Source organism: Eurosta solidaginis, chromosome 4 (assembly GCF_040869045.1).
Source record: "Eurosta solidaginis isolate ZX-2024a chromosome 4, ASM4086904v1, whole genome shotgun sequence".
NCBI lineage: Eukaryota > Metazoa > Arthropoda > Insecta > Diptera > Tephritidae > Eurosta > Eurosta solidaginis.
In genome coordinates, this window is record NC_090322.1 from 237,145,099 (window position 1) to 237,162,643 (window position 17,545).

The window sequence follows — 17,545 nt, forward strand, 5'->3', positions numbered from 1 at the left end:
AGGGAATTATTTAACTTTATATATCGGGAGAAGATGATTTTGGAAATGTTTTTGGGGTCATTTAGTCGCTTGTTTTTATTTAGAAATCAATTTGGGAATAATTTTGTGCAATTATTTCGAATCATTTCCATATATATCGAGATTAGATAAATTCAGAAATGTTTTTGAGGTAATTTAGATTGTTTGGAAATCAATTCGGAATAATTTTGTGCAATTGTTTCGAATCATTTCTGGACTATTTCGAGATCATTATGGGACTATAACAGGATACGACAATATAAAATTGATACACCTTAAAGTCGTTTAAACAATATATTTATTGTTTTTGTCTTTATTAAATTAAAAATTCAAAAGCAAAACAATTGTTTCGACACATATGTACGTAGTGTCTTCATCAGTTGCTACGATCAACAAAACAAAACAAAATAAAAATAAACAAAGCAAGCCTAACTAAATCAAACAAACGAATTTAGAAAAAGCTAATACAATGTAACAAGTTAAAGAGAGTTACAAGAACAAAAAACAAAGTAATTATATATGTCTGTATGCATAACAATAAACGGAACCATCAAACATTACTGAAGAGCTGCGAATAGATGCGAATACACTGGGCCTGTATCACGATTTACCGAGTCACTTTTGTTTACATATATATGTAAATATTCTAGTATATTTAATCTGCTATTATTTGTTTCTGCTTTTATTAATTGGCAATCGTCTTCGCTTATTCGGTGCCTATTCGATAAAGCATGTTCAGCGATTCCACTTCTCGGGTCAATATTCCTTATATATTTTAAATGCTCATTTAACCGAATTCGTACAGTGCGAGACGACTGACCAATGTATTTAGCGCCGCATATATTCCCATCGTCGTTTTTCTGCGAGCACGTTATTGAATACACGCCCGGCTTGTCCAAATTTTCACATCTGTCCTTCCTTGTTTTCAATAGTGTTTTTAACTTTGTTGTTGTTTTTGGGGCCAACATTACATTTACTTTCCTATAAAGTTTTTGTAAGTCATTAAAGCTGTTTAGATCATAAGTCGTGCTACACCAAGTCTTCTTATCATCCACGCCCACTGTGTCAAAAAATGAACTACCCTCCCTTCGTTCCTTTTTGTTGTGGTGTTTTTTAATTATTTGCAATATAATGCTGGAGGTATAACCATATGTTTTCGCGATGCTCACGATTTTTTCCTTTTCTTTTTTGTATGCCGAATCACTGAGCGGCACATTTACTAGCTGGTGAGCCATGGAATTGAAAGCGGCTAATTTGTGGGAAAGGTGGTGATTGCACTCAATCGGAATAAATCGATCAGTCGAGGTGGGATTCCGATATATATCGAATTCGATATTTCCATCGATATCGCGTTTTATTTTTAGGTCCAAAAACGGTATCGAATAGAGAGCTTTGAACAAGTTGTTCTTCAAAACTGTTCATGAACAAATTGCATAGAAACGGACTTATGCTTAAACCCATTGGTAGGCCCTCTGTTTGTTCGTAGAAAACTCCTCTAAACTGGAAAAATGATAGGTTTATACACGCAGAGGTTAAATGAAATAAAGCGTTGGCGATGAACGGTTTGACCAAACTTTCAAGGCATCCAAAGCACGATTTTTCGGTACTTTAGAAAAATACGAAGTTATGTCAAAGGAAGTAAAGCATTCATTCGGATTTATCTGCATATTTTTGACCTTTTCGATTAGTTCAAGAGAGTTTTTTATAGAAAAGTTATCGAAACTCTTGAGTTCTTTAAAGTAACTGCTGAACCATGATGCTATATTTGCTATAGGTGAGGTATAGTTTATGGAAAAATTCAGGAATACTTTCGGAACAATTCCGAGATAGCTTTCGTGACTATAAACTTTTCCGGATTCTTAAGAAGTATTTTCATGAACGTTTCGAGACTGCACTGTATCTATTCGAGTTATTTCTTTTTTTCAAGTAGTAATTATTTCGGGTTCATTACGGAAATAATACCGGATCATTCAGTTAATGTTTTCGGGAAAATCTTCAATTTACAATTACATCTTAAGCTAAATTTTCTTTAAAATCAAGCCTCTAATAGGTTATGTTGGGAAAAATCTGATATATGCATGGTTGTACATAAGTGTAAGAAATTTCTATGACGGTCTCACCACTGGATCGATTTTTTTTTAATATGTATACGTCATCAACTGATTCAAAGTAGATCCAAACTTTTTTGGTACCCGAGCTATCAAAGGTGAAACTTTTACTAAGACCTAGTTAACATATTTCACTGCCAATCACTAATTAAACAGCTAAATTTTCCAAATAAATTTCTACCTTCAATAATCGGTAATTATGAACAAATTTTAGACATGCCGCATTTTTCCTTGAGACTGAACCATCTCTAGGGCGTCATCTCTAGATGAAAGCACGAAATAAAAAGGAAACGTGACAATTTTACTGCTAATAATCCAGATCCTAGAGATGGGACATATTATCTATTGTGGATTTATTGTAGATTAGGGCACGGGGTCTTATCCATACTATTTCAGTTGAACATCACGAGCGTAAACAGATCGAGCCCGCTTCTTTGGGTTATATGAAAAGTTTCAGGCGTGATATAAGAGCAAGTGGAAAACAATAACAACAAACACGAACATTTCTAACAAAATTATCGATATTTTTATCTTGGAATATTGTAATGCAAAAAGTTCCACAACCATGAATACCACACATGAATTGAATATGCTTTTAACGTATGTATGTATATGAGGTGCCTTATGAATTACATCAAATTACGATTATGTATGTATTAACGTATGGTTATGTTATTAGTAAATTATTTGCATAAAACTAAACAAATACTCACTATTCTCCATGTAAGTTTTCGCTTTGTAACCGCCAAAGTGATGTGAATAATCGGATACGAAATGTAAACCCAAATAAGAACCCGATGAAACGTGACGTAACAATTTCAGTTTAGAACTCCAATCGCCACATAAACGTTTCGGTAGCCCCCTCGTTTCGATATTACCGTCGGGATGCATAAGATTGTGATGATTATTTGTTAGATAGTTGGGATTGCCATGCGGATAATCGGGTGTCTGTATTAAGTAATTCGTGTGCGGTCGATAGAGATTCGAAAAGATTTGTAATAATTTTTGATAATTTGTTTGCGCTAGATTGTAGTTGTTATAATTATTCGAATATAAATAGTTGGTGTCGTAGTTGTTTGAGTTGGTTTTCGAATTTATATTCTCATTCGCATTCGTATTTACATTCGTTTCTATATTATTTACAGCATTCGTTACAGCATTAGCATAATTATTATTATTATTATTATGAGTGTAAGTATTAGAATAAGCGTCGATATTAGAATTACTAGATGTAGATGTAGGCATAGTATACGATGAACTAAGGCTAGGTTTTTCATAAGAACTTCGCTTTCGAAAGATTTTATTATTATTTAAATTTAAATTACTTTTATAATTACTATTATTAATATTTAATATATTTTTATTTTGTTTGGAAGATTTGATAGTTTTATAATTATCATAGTGCGTTGGTTCGGTAATTTCCAAATAATCATAGCTACAACTAAAGAGTGTGAGGGAAAGAGAGAGTTAGTTACGTAGAGAGAACGTAGAAGTAAATAGAGGGCAGTATAAAGGGCCAATTAAACATCCTTAATCCTAACGCCATAGTCGTAATCATACCCATATCCATAACCATCTCCAATGTCATCGATTAATGATGTCTTAACCTAAAAATAAAATGAAAAAAAACGCAAAAAATTACAAACATATTCCACAAAAAAATAAGCCTCTTAGTCATGACGTATTCAAAACAATGAATAAAATCTACAAAAAGTTATTAAATTCACCAACTCAAATATTTTTAGGTTATGGATATGGCGAGAAACCAAAAACCAATTGGTTGGCTATGGTATGGTTATGGCTTTAGCGTTATGGTATGGCACAGTTAATCGATTACATTGATTTCCATAAGGTTGGTTCAATCAACTGTTTGATCTGGTATGTATAAGTCACCATTAATTGGCCCTTAAGTCATTGTACTTTCCTTAAACCGAGTTTATTTATATGAGAACTTACCCCGCTTCATTCTCTATCACAAGTTCTTCAAATTCGATGACTACCCGATAACCCGTTGGTGCTGTTATTGTTGTAAAACAATTAGCATTATCTGGATATTGGCGCGGAAATGATGGGCTCCATATGGACGCGCGTGGATGTTCTTTTGTTAGTGATACAGTCTTATTGCAATCGTTTACCCAACTACGTCGCAAAGAATCTGCGGAGAAAGATGAGAGCATGAAAAGAACTAACGCGCAGATCTGCGCATCTACGCCATATCAAATTCTTATGTCCTATATAAACTAATCACACATTCGAGAGAGACAATAAAAAAACGCTGCTAATAGAGAGAATCAATCACATATACGCATACTATAAACCACACAATATAAACTATTCTAAATAACGAAAGACATAAACATGGATCGAGAGAGACAATAAAAAAATGCTGCTAATAGAGAGAATCAATCACACATACGCATACTATAAACCATACAATATAAACTATTCTAAATAACGAAAGACCTAAACATAGATATTGTAGTAATGGTGCGTCACGGTCAGAGAGGGTCTTGCCTCGTTGCCCGTTAATCAACGACTAAGCCATTACCACTAGTTAGGATAATTTTTTCTTACCAATACAGCCTCAGCTAAAATTTTGCTGACTACTGACTTAAAAGCAATCGGAAATACGTACGTTGGATTCTCTCTGTCAATAGACAGACAATGTTTTACCCTTTCTCAGTTTTCTCTGTCACGCTATTGTTATTGGTTTATAGTTCGCAAGTAAATTTGATAATATGACGTTAATGCGCAGGTTCTTATTAAGTGGGTCAGCTGATAACTATCACGTTGTTTCATAGATCTTAATTTAAAAAATATGTTGGAAAAGTTGTTTTAAGACCTAACTAAGTAAATTAGGAAGTGAATCTTACCCAAATTCTCTTCAATAAACTTACCATCACTCATCGCCCGCTCACATATCATAAAGTTTTTTGCACTACAATCCCGATCGTTCCACATAAATGTGCTCGTTAAGGGACTTCGGTTTGTTTGTATGCCCGGTGGTGTGCGAAAGAAACGTCGCAGCTCTATACAATCTTGGCTGCTAAGTCCATCATCGTTGGGTTGTTTATTGTAGTGACTGTGTTCAGTCCAGCCAGGAAACCAGTCTAATTTTGTAAGAAGAAAAAATAATAGTTATTAATTACCAACACGTGAATAATCTAAGTTTTCAGTAGTATGGTTTCAGGTCGTTTGGAGGTAGAGCCTCTGATGAGACACCCAAACCATTAATGGTGATTGAGTTATTTTTCTATATCAAAGCCGAAGTTATGTTAGGCTAGTTTGAGCAGCATTTACCTCAGATAAGGGTTACAGACTTTACCATGAAGCATTGCAACGGTATTGGTCCGGTTGATGCAGACTTCTAAATTGAATAAATCTGGGAGAGGCTCGAATTAATTCAGAATGGCTTTTTTCGCGCTTATCCTACAAAAGTTGAAAATTTGAGCATCAAGTAAGTATAAGATTCCTTCTAGTCATCTCCCTTTCATCTAACGGCAGTGCCCTGTTATCACTTTAATCATCATATAAAGATAAGCCTAAGTGAACTCTAATAATTTGACCGATGCTTTCTTCTAAAAACTGATCAGAAGTGCATTGCGTATGACATGTGATCGTGTCAGCTAAGTGGTTACAAGGTGCTTCTGGCATAACTGCACAGACTTCATTTGGAATTGAGAAACTCTTACTGCCACAATCGAATGTGGTGGTCTGCATAAACCTCTTTTCTCCCTTCTCCCTCGTAGGTATGTAAGTGGTAAAGGCAGAAAATTAGGCAGTATCGGGACACAGTAACCTGTGTTGCTGATGATGAATTTGAAACTCTCTCCCCGAAGCCCACTTGAGGTCACTTTTTTTTGACGATGCTTGCGAAGGCGAGGCAAATGCATAGTCTGACTTCTCTCTGTCCGTTAGTCAGTAGGATAGTAAAGCCAAATATTGCATGGTTGATTAAAGAAAGCAGGTTCGGTAGTAAAGGCAACACTGATCGCTAGCTTCTTACCTGGTCGTAGCAAAAAAATTGTTCATATGCCTTATCTTTCTTAGGTCCAAAACTCTAGTAAAGACAAAATCTTCACCTCACATTACCCGGATCTAGGAAAAAGTTACCCTAGGTCAACCTTGCCATATACGTGATTCAATATACGCTATACAGCGATTCTTCTAGTACGAATTTTTATAGTATTTTAGACCGAACTGGGTTTATGTTTTAAATCTCAACATGTACTTACTTGTATATTGAAATAGCAATCCATCGCTCCAGCGAAAATCACCCTCATAACTGCTATCCGAGCCGCCGACCCAATAAGCATTCCGATCACCATAGCCGGGACTGTGAAGCAAAACCTCATTGATCATTTGCTGTTGTTGCTCATTACGAATGGAAGCTAAGTGACCACCCAAATTTACACAATGCTCCTCAGCATCCGGCCATGTTGTCGGCAACTCGATAGCGGTTATACAAAATTGTGACATTGCAACCCAACCAAAATCGCAATTCGACACTATATCTGAGATGGGCTGAGCGACGTAGCTCAAATAAAAGGTTGGCAGTTTGGCAATGCCTCTATTATCGTACGTTTCGGAATTTATACCATCCACATTGTTGTTGTAATTTCCATGCTTTGATTTGTAGATCTGAACATTTAGTACATTTCCAACGGAGATTAGAACGAAAGCTTGCATACGATTGGTATCGTTAACACAGTAAGACCAACGTGTCATTTCGCCTTCGAAGATTTTAATCACAACTTCGTCACAGTAAGAGATTGCATTACTCATTGCAGTGCCACCATAATTGTATTCCTTCACTTTACTCTCCATGAGTCGCAGGAAGACTCCATCCAAAGATCTTGTTGAACGTTTATTTACATGCTCACGACTTTGATTGTACGAACTTGGGATATATAGGTCGTCTTCGGTTCTCGCCGCTGTCTGTGGTTCGGCGCGCCTATTTTTGTTATTGCCGCTACTGCTTGTGGTAAGATTAACGGGCTGAGTATCAATTGGCACACCATGTATGTTGTAGATATTCAAAGCACTTGGCTCGTTATCGTTTGGCTGCAAAATAGCGCTATCGTTGTTGGTGACAAGCGTTAGCTTAATATGATTTCCATACGGCAAATGTATACGAAAAAAGCATTCGAGCGCATCTCGTCCCAAGCTTGGACGTATATAATATTCAGCGGTTTGATTACTTGTTGTCACATTGTAACAATAGTCAACGAGCTTATAGCTAAGACTGAACATCGGACTTTTGTGGAAGTGTATAGTGATGCCACTACGTACGTCGAAGTGATAACTGCGATCGACGGCATTCAGCTCTTCAAGTTTGCCACAGAGACGTGCGCGATCGTTGAAACGTATGAACCCGCCACTGTTGCATGGCACATTGAGACGTTGCAGCTCAATGAGTATACCCGCTGCTGGATTTGCGTCTGCTCTCTCAATATCAGCAGGCTCTGATGATGCAGAATCAGTCTCAGAAAGTCGGTAGGGCGGGAAATGTATGGTACAATCGATGCTATACAATGGAAGTGCTGTGTAATCCAGTGAGCCCTTGGCTACTTCACGCAACAGCAACTGGCAGTCTGTGAGGAGAAGAAGGATATGTGGTTATTGAAGTGTAAAAATCTGCCCATGTGAAAAAAATCTACGTTCAGTTATTTGATATTTATAAAGAGCGAAAAAGAACTAAAAAAAAAATCGCCAATGTGGTCGCAAGGAGTGAGGCATGGAAAAATAAATATGTTCGAAGCCTGAGCATTATTCTCTTGAAATTGATGTCTTTGATTAGTATTCTAATGAAAAATTATTTGAGAGACATAGAGTTTATAGCATACTAGCATTTACATAAGAAAAATTAAACATAAAATTTCGTTAAACAAAAATTCAAAATTACTTAAATCTCGATCGATAACCAAATATTATATATGCAAGTCGAATAGACTCATCTCTATATAGCCGCGATATAATACTGTAACGAATTTTGGGAAATTCCGCTTATTATTCACCTTCTGCTAACGTTGGAATGGCTCAACTGTTGAACAAATCACTACAATATTCAGTAGTGCAAACTGATCTTTATTTAGATTACTTTGGGAGTAGTACAATTACACTTCAATATCGCGTACTTCACAATTAATCAAATTCAAACTGATTACTCAGCTTGCGCTGCTTTTATATACTCTCCGTTGCTTTGTTCGCATATTTATCCTAAGGTTTAGACGATTCGCCTTCTAGAACTTTTGCATCGTCTGCTTGGTTACCATCTATAAACATGTATATTTGTAGTTTATGTTTATCTTGTAGCCATATGCGGGTGTATGTGTAAGTAACTACTTCGGGTGATGATTACATATGTTTGTGAGTATCTCTTCGTTGCCTTATATGTATGTGTGTGAATATTGCTTGATATGTTCATTTACACAAGAGTGGCAGCTTGCTTTATTGTTATTGTGGCTTTATTTACTAACAACATAGTGATGCTAACATTCGCCACAATACCTATACCATTCCCGAAATGATCCCAAAATGATGACAAAACAGCCCCGAAATGTTCCGGATATGGTTATAAAAATATGCGAAGAAAGTTGCAAAATAATTTCCAAAATTATTCAGAAATAAATTTGAAAAACATTTACAAATAATACCAAAACAGTTACGCTATGATATTTACAACAATTCCAGTACTATGTCATCCTGAAGTTATTTTGAATATGACATGAAACTATCTTTAAAACAAACAGTACAGAGAAGGTCCAGAAATTGAATTCGAGCTATCCTTAAATCTTCCCGAAATTATCCCAAAAACAGCCACGAGACAGCGAAATAATAATCCGAAGATAGTCCCGAAATGGTCCCGAAAATATCCGGAACAGAGTTCCGCAATACTCAGAAGATAGTCCCAAAATAACGTCAAAACATTTCCGAAATTATCCCGAAAAAAATTCTGAAAGTATTCTGAAACAGATTCACTGTGATTTGTTGACTTTCCGATAGGGTGGTCGATTGATATATTTGATGATTTTTCAATTGTCTCAAAACAAAAGGGATGAAGGAAGATTGTTCCAATATACATACATTATCCTGAAAGAGTTATGAAATAGACATGAAAATAATTCCGAAATAGTGTCAAATTATGTTCGAAACGATCCCGAAATGGTCGGAAAATAATCTCGAAATTAGTTACGAAATGATCCGGAAATATTCTGGAAATGATCTTGTAATGGTTACGAAAAAGTGCCGATATGATTCTGCACCAGTTCCAAAATTATTCCACAGTGGTGGCGAAATCATCCTGAAATTATTCTCTACTCTCTCTAAAAATAGTAGAATAGCATTCCATATTGTTGTTGTTGTTGTAGCAGTGATTTGCCCCATCCAATAGGTGCGACCGATCACAAATTGTCATCAAAATGCTCTAACGGGAGTCCAAGGAAACTTGCTGTTTCAACAGGGGTGGAGCATAATGAGAGGGGTGTTAGAGGCGAGCTAGAGTGACTCGCGTTTCCCTTGAGAGTGTGCGTTCCTCTTCCGCAAGTTTATGGTATTGTTCTTTGAGTACAGGATTCACCGGGCAATTCCTGGCATACATGTCCGACGCCTGTTTGCGGAGCTCACTGAGGACCTGCTTGTATTTTTTGGCTTCATAGGGCTGTGTTCTCAGGTGCCGTATTTCCTCATAATGCTTACAGAGATGACTCCTTAAGCCCCTGGGCGGTGTTGGCTCATCACGCAGATGTCTGTTGGGATGGGGTTATCTCCAAAATCAAAATCCCCAAATCAAAATCCCCAAAATCAAAATCCCCAAAATGAAGATCCCCAAACTCATAATCCCCAACACAAAATCCCCATATAAATTAAAATTAGGTTTAAAATCGCCGCGACCAAAACAGGCTAATAATCCATACCAACTTTCTGCATAGGCGGCCTTTGGCCGCACTTATAAAAAATAACCCTGGGCTACGCCATGCCAAGTCCGGGTGTCTTTCTGCGTAGTACACGCTTCTGTTAGCTTGTCCGAATTAGAGCGACTAGCAGTCCTATATATGGATAAGTAAAAATGTGTATTGCCAAAACGTGAATATAAATATGAATGAAAGAGGAAAGAGATATTACTATTTTATACACAGTCATGATGTTTATCACAGCACTGGGATTTTGTGTTTGGGGATTTTGATGATTGGGATTTTGATTTTGGGGATTTTGAATTTGGGGATTATGTGTTTGGGTATTTTTATTTCTTTGGGGATTTTGTGTTTGGGGATTTTTTTTGGGGATTTCGTGGCACTCCCGTTGTGATGCCCAGGTTTCTGGGTATTCAACAGGAACTGTTTGATTACCATTTAATTTCTCTCCCTGATGGGGAGTATTCTCGCATCATTATGGTGTTCTGGGGACATAAGAAGACAACCCGTGTCGGTTCTGAGGGAAATATTTTGGCAGGCCTGTAGCTTCTTCGAGTGAATAGTCTTTAGGCTTGGCGACCATATCGGGGACGCGTATCATGATCGGCTTTGTAAGTGATAATGAGCGTTCCTTTATCTTTTCCCCAAGTACTGCCAGTAAGAGATTTGAGGATTTTATTACGGCTCTGGATTTTAGAACAATTCCGGCTGCATGCTCACCAAAATGTAGATCCTGATCAAACGTCACATCCAAGATTTTGGGGTGTAAGACAGCCGGTAGCGTAGTGCCATTGACGTTGATTTTCAAAATGGTCGACATTGGCGACGTCCATGTTGTAAAGTCGCCGATGATTTGATCGCTGATAATGTCAGGTTTCGCGAGGTGAAAAAACTGGAGAGATCAGGGAGGCATCGATTTCTTGAAGTTCAGCCCTTAGATACCAGCATCCTTTTTTCTCCATAATTCGAGCTATACGTGCACCCTGTTTCCTAAAAATCTATACCTCAATGAGATTCTGGGCGTAGGGACCATTGCATAACATAATAATAATAACCCTCCATCGAATTGGCTTATGGTGAATTTGTAAGTATTTAAAGAGACTCATAAACAAATTCCGAAGAATGAAAATATTACATTTAAGAGCAATTTCTTAGGTTTCATTTGAAATTTTATTAAATATGTTTATTAGGGTGGATCAGTTTGTATGGACGAAAGTTAGCCGATATCGCGCCATCGATTTTTCGATAGGATTTGGGTTCAGGATAAAAGTTCCACTACGTATACCCAAAAAATTATTTTCGAGCCTGCGAAGTATACTTTTTTTTTACTTTTTTCGACTTATATTTTTAAGGTTTTTTTCAAGACCTACTAAAAAAATTTTCATGTTTTTTTTTTCAAACAACTGTTATCGGCAACGTTTTTAGCGGTCATTTTTGGGTCGGTCAGGGTATACATGAAAATTTTACAATCAAATGAAATTTTTTTTAGTAGGTCATGAAAAAAACCTTAAAATTTAAAGTCGAAAAAAAGTCAAACTAATGAAATTTCGCAGGCTTGAAAATAATTTTTTTGGGTATGCGTAATGGAACTTTTTTTTTTCCTGGGCCCAAATCCTATCGAAAAATCGATTGCTCGATATCGGGTAATAAATTGACCCAGTCTAACGTTCAACCATTCTTTATTTCCCTTATAACCACCCTCCTTATTCTTACCTTTACGTAGTTGAAATTTGAAAGTTTTTTTGAACACCACATGTTGTGCTTCGAGTTTTATGTTGTTGTCATTGTTGTTGTTGCTGGTATTGCTGATATTTTCCATATTATCATTGTTGTTGCTGTTAGCGGCAGTGCTACTCAGAAAAGTTGCACGAAAAAACACTCTGTGAAAATACAAAGAAAATATAATCAAAGAATAAGGAAAAGTGCACGAAGTAGAAGAAGGGGAAAAAGTTTTTTCTCTAAGTTCTTAACTATTCAAGTATTTGCCATAAAATATCTTTTTTCTTTAAAATTTAATGCGCCACCGCAGTGTCATGAAAAGTTTTACGCATAAAAAATCAAGTTTTCACTTTTAAGTATTGTGTTGTGGATATGGTTTTTGTATGGAAGTTCTGCAGGCAGAAACATTTTAATGTTTGTTTATGGGTAAAATGGCCATATTTTACAACAAAACTGTCTTTGGTAGGAGATAAGAATGTATGTAAGGTAAATTGTTTGGAAAATGTCACGACGATATTTTTCGATTTAAATGCGGACAAAATAAAATGATTTAGCTCAGCTAAATCCAAGATGATGCACCCGCAAGCGGTTATCTGACTTAGATCTAGTAGCGCACTAAGTTAATGTGTAGACCATTCCCATCAGTAACGCGATTCCAAAGATCCCCACGCAATACGTCATGGGATCATGGGATTACTCTCTCTTCAAAAGTAAAGGCTGGAAGCTCAAAACCTTCCATCCTGAAACATTTGCGACTACGCTTGAAGAATTGAATACATAAGAAGCGCTAACGAGATTCGCACAAAAAGAATGAATTGTAACGAATTTAGAGAAATTCCCCTTATTTGAAACGCAAAATGGCCTTTATTAAAGTACTTCACTATAACACTGATACTTCCCAACCAATAGCTTGCTTAATAAAAACTGATTGTAGCGCCTCTACTGTTGCTGTCTTTTATACTCTGTGATTTCCTCGTTGCATCTTCTAGGCGCTTCCAGAATTTACTTATTTACTGCTATAAAATTATAACTACAGATGCACGTGTATATCTTCTCATATGCGCATGTATTTGTGAGCGACACTTCCACAATTATAATTACATACTTTTGGGAGCATCTCAGATAAGATATCTGCATGTGTTTGTGCGTCTCTTCTCCGCTGCGTGCACGTACATATGTGTAGACATAATGGTTGATCTACTGATGTGCATACAAGTCACTGCTTAGCATCACTTAGAGATGACAGTACCCCTTAGTGTTGCAAATATTCGTAACAGTATTATTGTCAAGGCCAGGTAAAAGTCCAGCGCAACCATAGAGTAAGAGGCCTAACTGCCTGCTTGGCTCAGCTCGATAAGTTTTCTAGCGAGTCATTTATTGCCCCGTTGAAAGAGAAATCTAAGTAATCGAAGATATATCTGAAAATGAGTTTGGAATAAGGAAAGAGAGATCCACCATCAACGCTGTGAATATGCCTAGAGCGATCTTAAAAATGTTGTCTCATCTGATGACCTTAGACGTTATGCATTCTTTAAGCATTGCTAATTGGGCAACAACTTTGGACACGCTGAATCGTATCGGTGTATCATATTACGTGAAAAGAATTATACGAAATTACTTCGAAGGTCGCCTGCTGGTAAGTTCAGTTGGCACAAGCAAACTCCATGTCATAGGCGATGCTCCACAGTGATCTAGTAGGGAGGTCCTGCGCTGTGAAATATAGGCTTTAAATAGTTACTTGGGCGACCAGGGTCGCAGCCATTTCACCTACCTAGGTTCATATTTGGAACAAATACTCCATACAGTCCGGTAGAAGTGACATTAAAATATTTTGGAGTTCGAGGAGGGACAAGCATACATGGCGCCGAGTAGAGTAGAGTCTTTGGAAGGATTATGCGACCTAGATTGTAGGGAAAGTCTTTGTAATCAGAGCCGAATTAACCCTCAACGGGTCTCTAGGCAACCATCAATTTGAAGGGCCCTTTTTCACGTCCGTTCCCTTGTTTTTTCAATTAAAAAATACAAACTTATATTTTTCATAAAAATTTTATTGTCACAATGTAATAATATTAATAAAACTACTATCTACATTTTAAACAAGTCGTTTTCTCCCATTTGTTTTCGGCAAATTCATGAATTATATCATCAATATCAATTTTGTTCAATAAATCTGACTCAGTGCAAAGTATACCTAATATCCCGAGTTGCTCTTGTCGCGTTGTTGCGAGAAGGATCGTTTGGCAGAAAAATTTGTGGTCATTAATGTTAAAAAAATGCGAAGAGCTATTTGCTAGGAAATGATCTTCCATTAGAATCTTATACAAATGACTTGGTTTTTTGTGCATCAGTACATCTGGAGTTCACGTAACTTTGGAATTGTTTCATTTCAATAAAAAATTCTTTCAAATCTCTAGAATAAAAACGAACTAAGTTATTTATAGCTTCTTGGAGGTCTCCATCGCTTAGAGAAAAGTTGATGCGAAATGCAAATCTCTCAGAAACTTCCATATATACTTTCGCACGTCGTTTCATTTCACTGTGAACATAGTCGATGATTTCGAGGAAACTTTATGTCCTAAAATCATCGCGAGGCGAAAATTCTACTTCTGGACTTCTTCATCTACGACGAGTACGTTTCACGATTTCTGTATAACCTACACCAGGTAATAATTGTTTCGTTTTTCCTCGAAATCATTGAACTTTTCACGGAATGAAACTAAACTCTCTTCTAACAATCCGTACAAAAACCACATATTTGCAAATCTGCTTTTTCACTTTGCAATGACTTACTCACTGAACGCATGGCAGTCAAAATAGAGTCCCATAAAATCAACATGAAACCAAGTTCGAATTTTTGCATTTTATTCGCAATACACGTCGCCTCATAACGAGTAGGTATAAGTATTTTGAGATTCGTCGTCAGCAATGATTTCTAGAGCCTCTAATATGATATCAAATGAATCGTAAACTGCATTCGTCGCATTCAAATGTGCTTCCCAGCGTGTAGTTGACAATGTCTTCAAAGTTTTCTCATCGTTTATTTTATTTTTTAATACGCCCCAACGATAGGTGGAAGCGGAAAAGAATTATAACTATAATGTCTGCATAATGGCGAAAAAAAAATACCGCATAAAAGCAGCACTTCACAGCATGCTCTCCAACCAAATTAAGGGAATGCGCGGAACAGGGAACATACCTCGCATTCTCATTCAAACTCGCCATGTTTAATGCGTTGTCAAATTGTTGTCCTCTACAATTTTAAATATCTAAACCACAGTCTTCAGTAAGAAACTTTAAAGTTTGATTCGCTAGACTTTTAACAGTATGACCTTCCGACTGAAGAAAAGTTATAAACCTGTTTTATTATTTAATATAATCTCCTTTTACTTCGATACATTTCGTTAAACGCGCATACAATTTGTCAAATGAGTAGGAAATGTCCTTTTTAGGAAACTTGTCTTGTTTGTCGGTCGTCGCCTTTTGAATGCGGTCCATTGAGTTTTATTTATTTGAGTTAAATTTATTTTCAGTTCTGATTATATTTTTTTTCACTCTCTAGAATTTTATGTTTGTAAGAAAATTTTAGAACTCTTTTCATTTTTCGGAGGCCCCCTAAAATCGGGGGTTAATTATGCATTAATAAACCTTCCTAGCAGCAGCACACCCTTAAAAAAATCTCCTTTTACCTTGCCACAACCCTGGACTAACAGTTTGTTTCGTTCATATACCGTTAGTTTACCCTGATGACAAGTCATAGTTAGATATGCCAGCTGAGCAGAGTTAATGCTGTTACAAAAACATATTCAGAACAACACGGGCATAAATTGGAATATTTTTATACCACATGAACATCCCTTTTTATTATTCTCCTCAAACCCTTCATCAGACCCATTCCTAAAATCATTACAGCGCTTATAATAGGCAGATAATTGCCAAGTCTCATAATTGCGGTTTTGCTCACGAATGAACAATTTCGTAGTAAGAGCCGATTAACAGTTAATTTAATTTTCTTTTTGGTTGAGGTATGAATTTTATTTCATTAAATTATAATTGTTTGCTGAATTCGCGTTTAATTGCTGGAAGATCTGTTGGTTGAATGCGTGTGCGCAGTGGCGCATTTACCCTATAGGCAACATAGGCTAGAGACTAGGGCCGCAAAATTGAGGGGCGGCAAAATTCGAGGCGAATCAGAATCATCTAACAGCATAGATGAATGGATTTGCGACTCTTTGTTTCGAGAGAGGGCTGTCAAAATGCACATTTTTTATAGCATATGATGCCACTCCAAACAATTATTACTCAGTACGGGAATAAGGGTTCAGGCAGTACTAGCTATTTATCTAAAACCATTTGTGACGAATTCATTGAAATCATGGCAGACAAAGTGCCTCAAACTATAATAGAAGAAATGCATACTGCTAAATATTACAGCATCATTGTAGATTCAACACCAGATATTTCTGATACTGATCAACTAGCTTTTGTTACTAGATACCTACAAGCAGATGGAACACCTGTAGAACGATTTCTGAATTTCATAGAAAGTCCAGGTCACAAAAGTGAAGAATTATTCGTCGAAGTGTATAACGTTCTGATGTCACTGGATTTGGATATTATGGATTGTAGAGGGCAATCTTATGATACCGCAGCAAACATGTCTGTAATTTACATCGGACTTCATTCTCCTAATGTCAACCTTGCTGGTACACATGCAGCAGAAAGTTGTACAGAAGCCTCTGCTTATTTCGGAGTTTTACAGAGCATCTATAATTTTTTTCACGGGATCGACTCACCGCTGGGAAGTATATGTATTTCATTGCAGTCAATCTGAACATCGACAGCGTGCGTTGAAATCACTATCAGATACAAGGTGATCTGCCCGAAACGATGCAAACCGAACGCTACAATTATTTTACACAGAAACGGTTGCAGCATTAGTAGCAATTGAAGAAGACCCACATGAAAAAGCAATAACAAGAAACGAAGCTAGAGGAATACGTATTCCAATAGAACTTTTGGAGACTGCATTCATGCAAGGTTTATGGAGCTTCCTATTAACGTCATTCATCATGCGGTGAACAAGAAACTACAAAATGTGAATACGACTATTTCTGAAGTGATCATATTGTAACGAATATTAGCAGCACTAAGGGATACTATCATTTCTAAGCCGATGTTAAGCAGTGACTTCCATGCACATTAATAATTCAATCATTTTGTCTACACATACATATGTACATACACACAGCGGAGAAGCAACGCACAACCACATGCATAAATGTGAGATACTCCCGAAAGTATGCAATGGTGGTGCAAGTGTCGCTCACACATACAAACACATGCAGATATCTTATCTGAGATACTCCCAAAAGTATGCAATTATAATTGTGTTCACACATACACACGCATATGAGAAGCTAAAAACGTACTAATTTTATAGCCGATGACCAACTAGTAGATTCTGGAAATGGAAGCGCCTAGAAGATGCGGACGAGAAATCACAGAGTATAAAAAGGCAGCAACAGTGGAGGCGCGACAATCAGTTTCATTTAAGCAAGCTATTGGTTGTGAAGTATCAGTGTTATTGTGAAGTACTTTAATAAAGACCATTTTGCATTATTAAATATTGGAGTTATTTATTCAACAGTTTAGCGATACGAATGTTAGTAGAAGATTTGGAATAAGCGGAATTACAGTAAATTCGTACAATATTGTTCAACAGACTCATCAATGTTGTTACTGATACTAGTGAAGAATTCGATATGTATGAAGAGAAAGCTCTCTCTA

At 36.7% G+C, this 17,545-nt stretch overlaps 1 protein-coding gene across 43 annotated transcripts in view; it reads right to left on the reverse strand.

The window, feature by feature from the left end:
* The window catches only part of LOC137251101 (uncharacterized), a 641,551-nt gene that overhangs the window by 60,333 nt on the left and 563,673 nt on the right, over positions 1-17,545 (reverse strand). For all 43 annotated transcript variants that reach the window (XM_067785126.1, XM_067785125.1, XM_067785121.1 and 40 more), the window contains 5 exons: positions 11,753-11,919; positions 6,362-7,720; positions 5,024-5,236; positions 4,083-4,281; positions 2,840-3,567 (listed from right to left, as the gene is read on the reverse strand). In XM_067785126.1, coding sequence (XP_067641227.1) covers positions 2,840-3,567; positions 4,083-4,281; positions 5,024-5,236; positions 6,362-7,720; positions 11,753-11,919 — 2,666 coding nt within the window. The remainder of the gene's footprint in view (positions 1-2,839; positions 3,568-4,082; positions 4,282-5,023; positions 5,237-6,361; positions 7,721-11,752; positions 11,920-17,545) is intronic.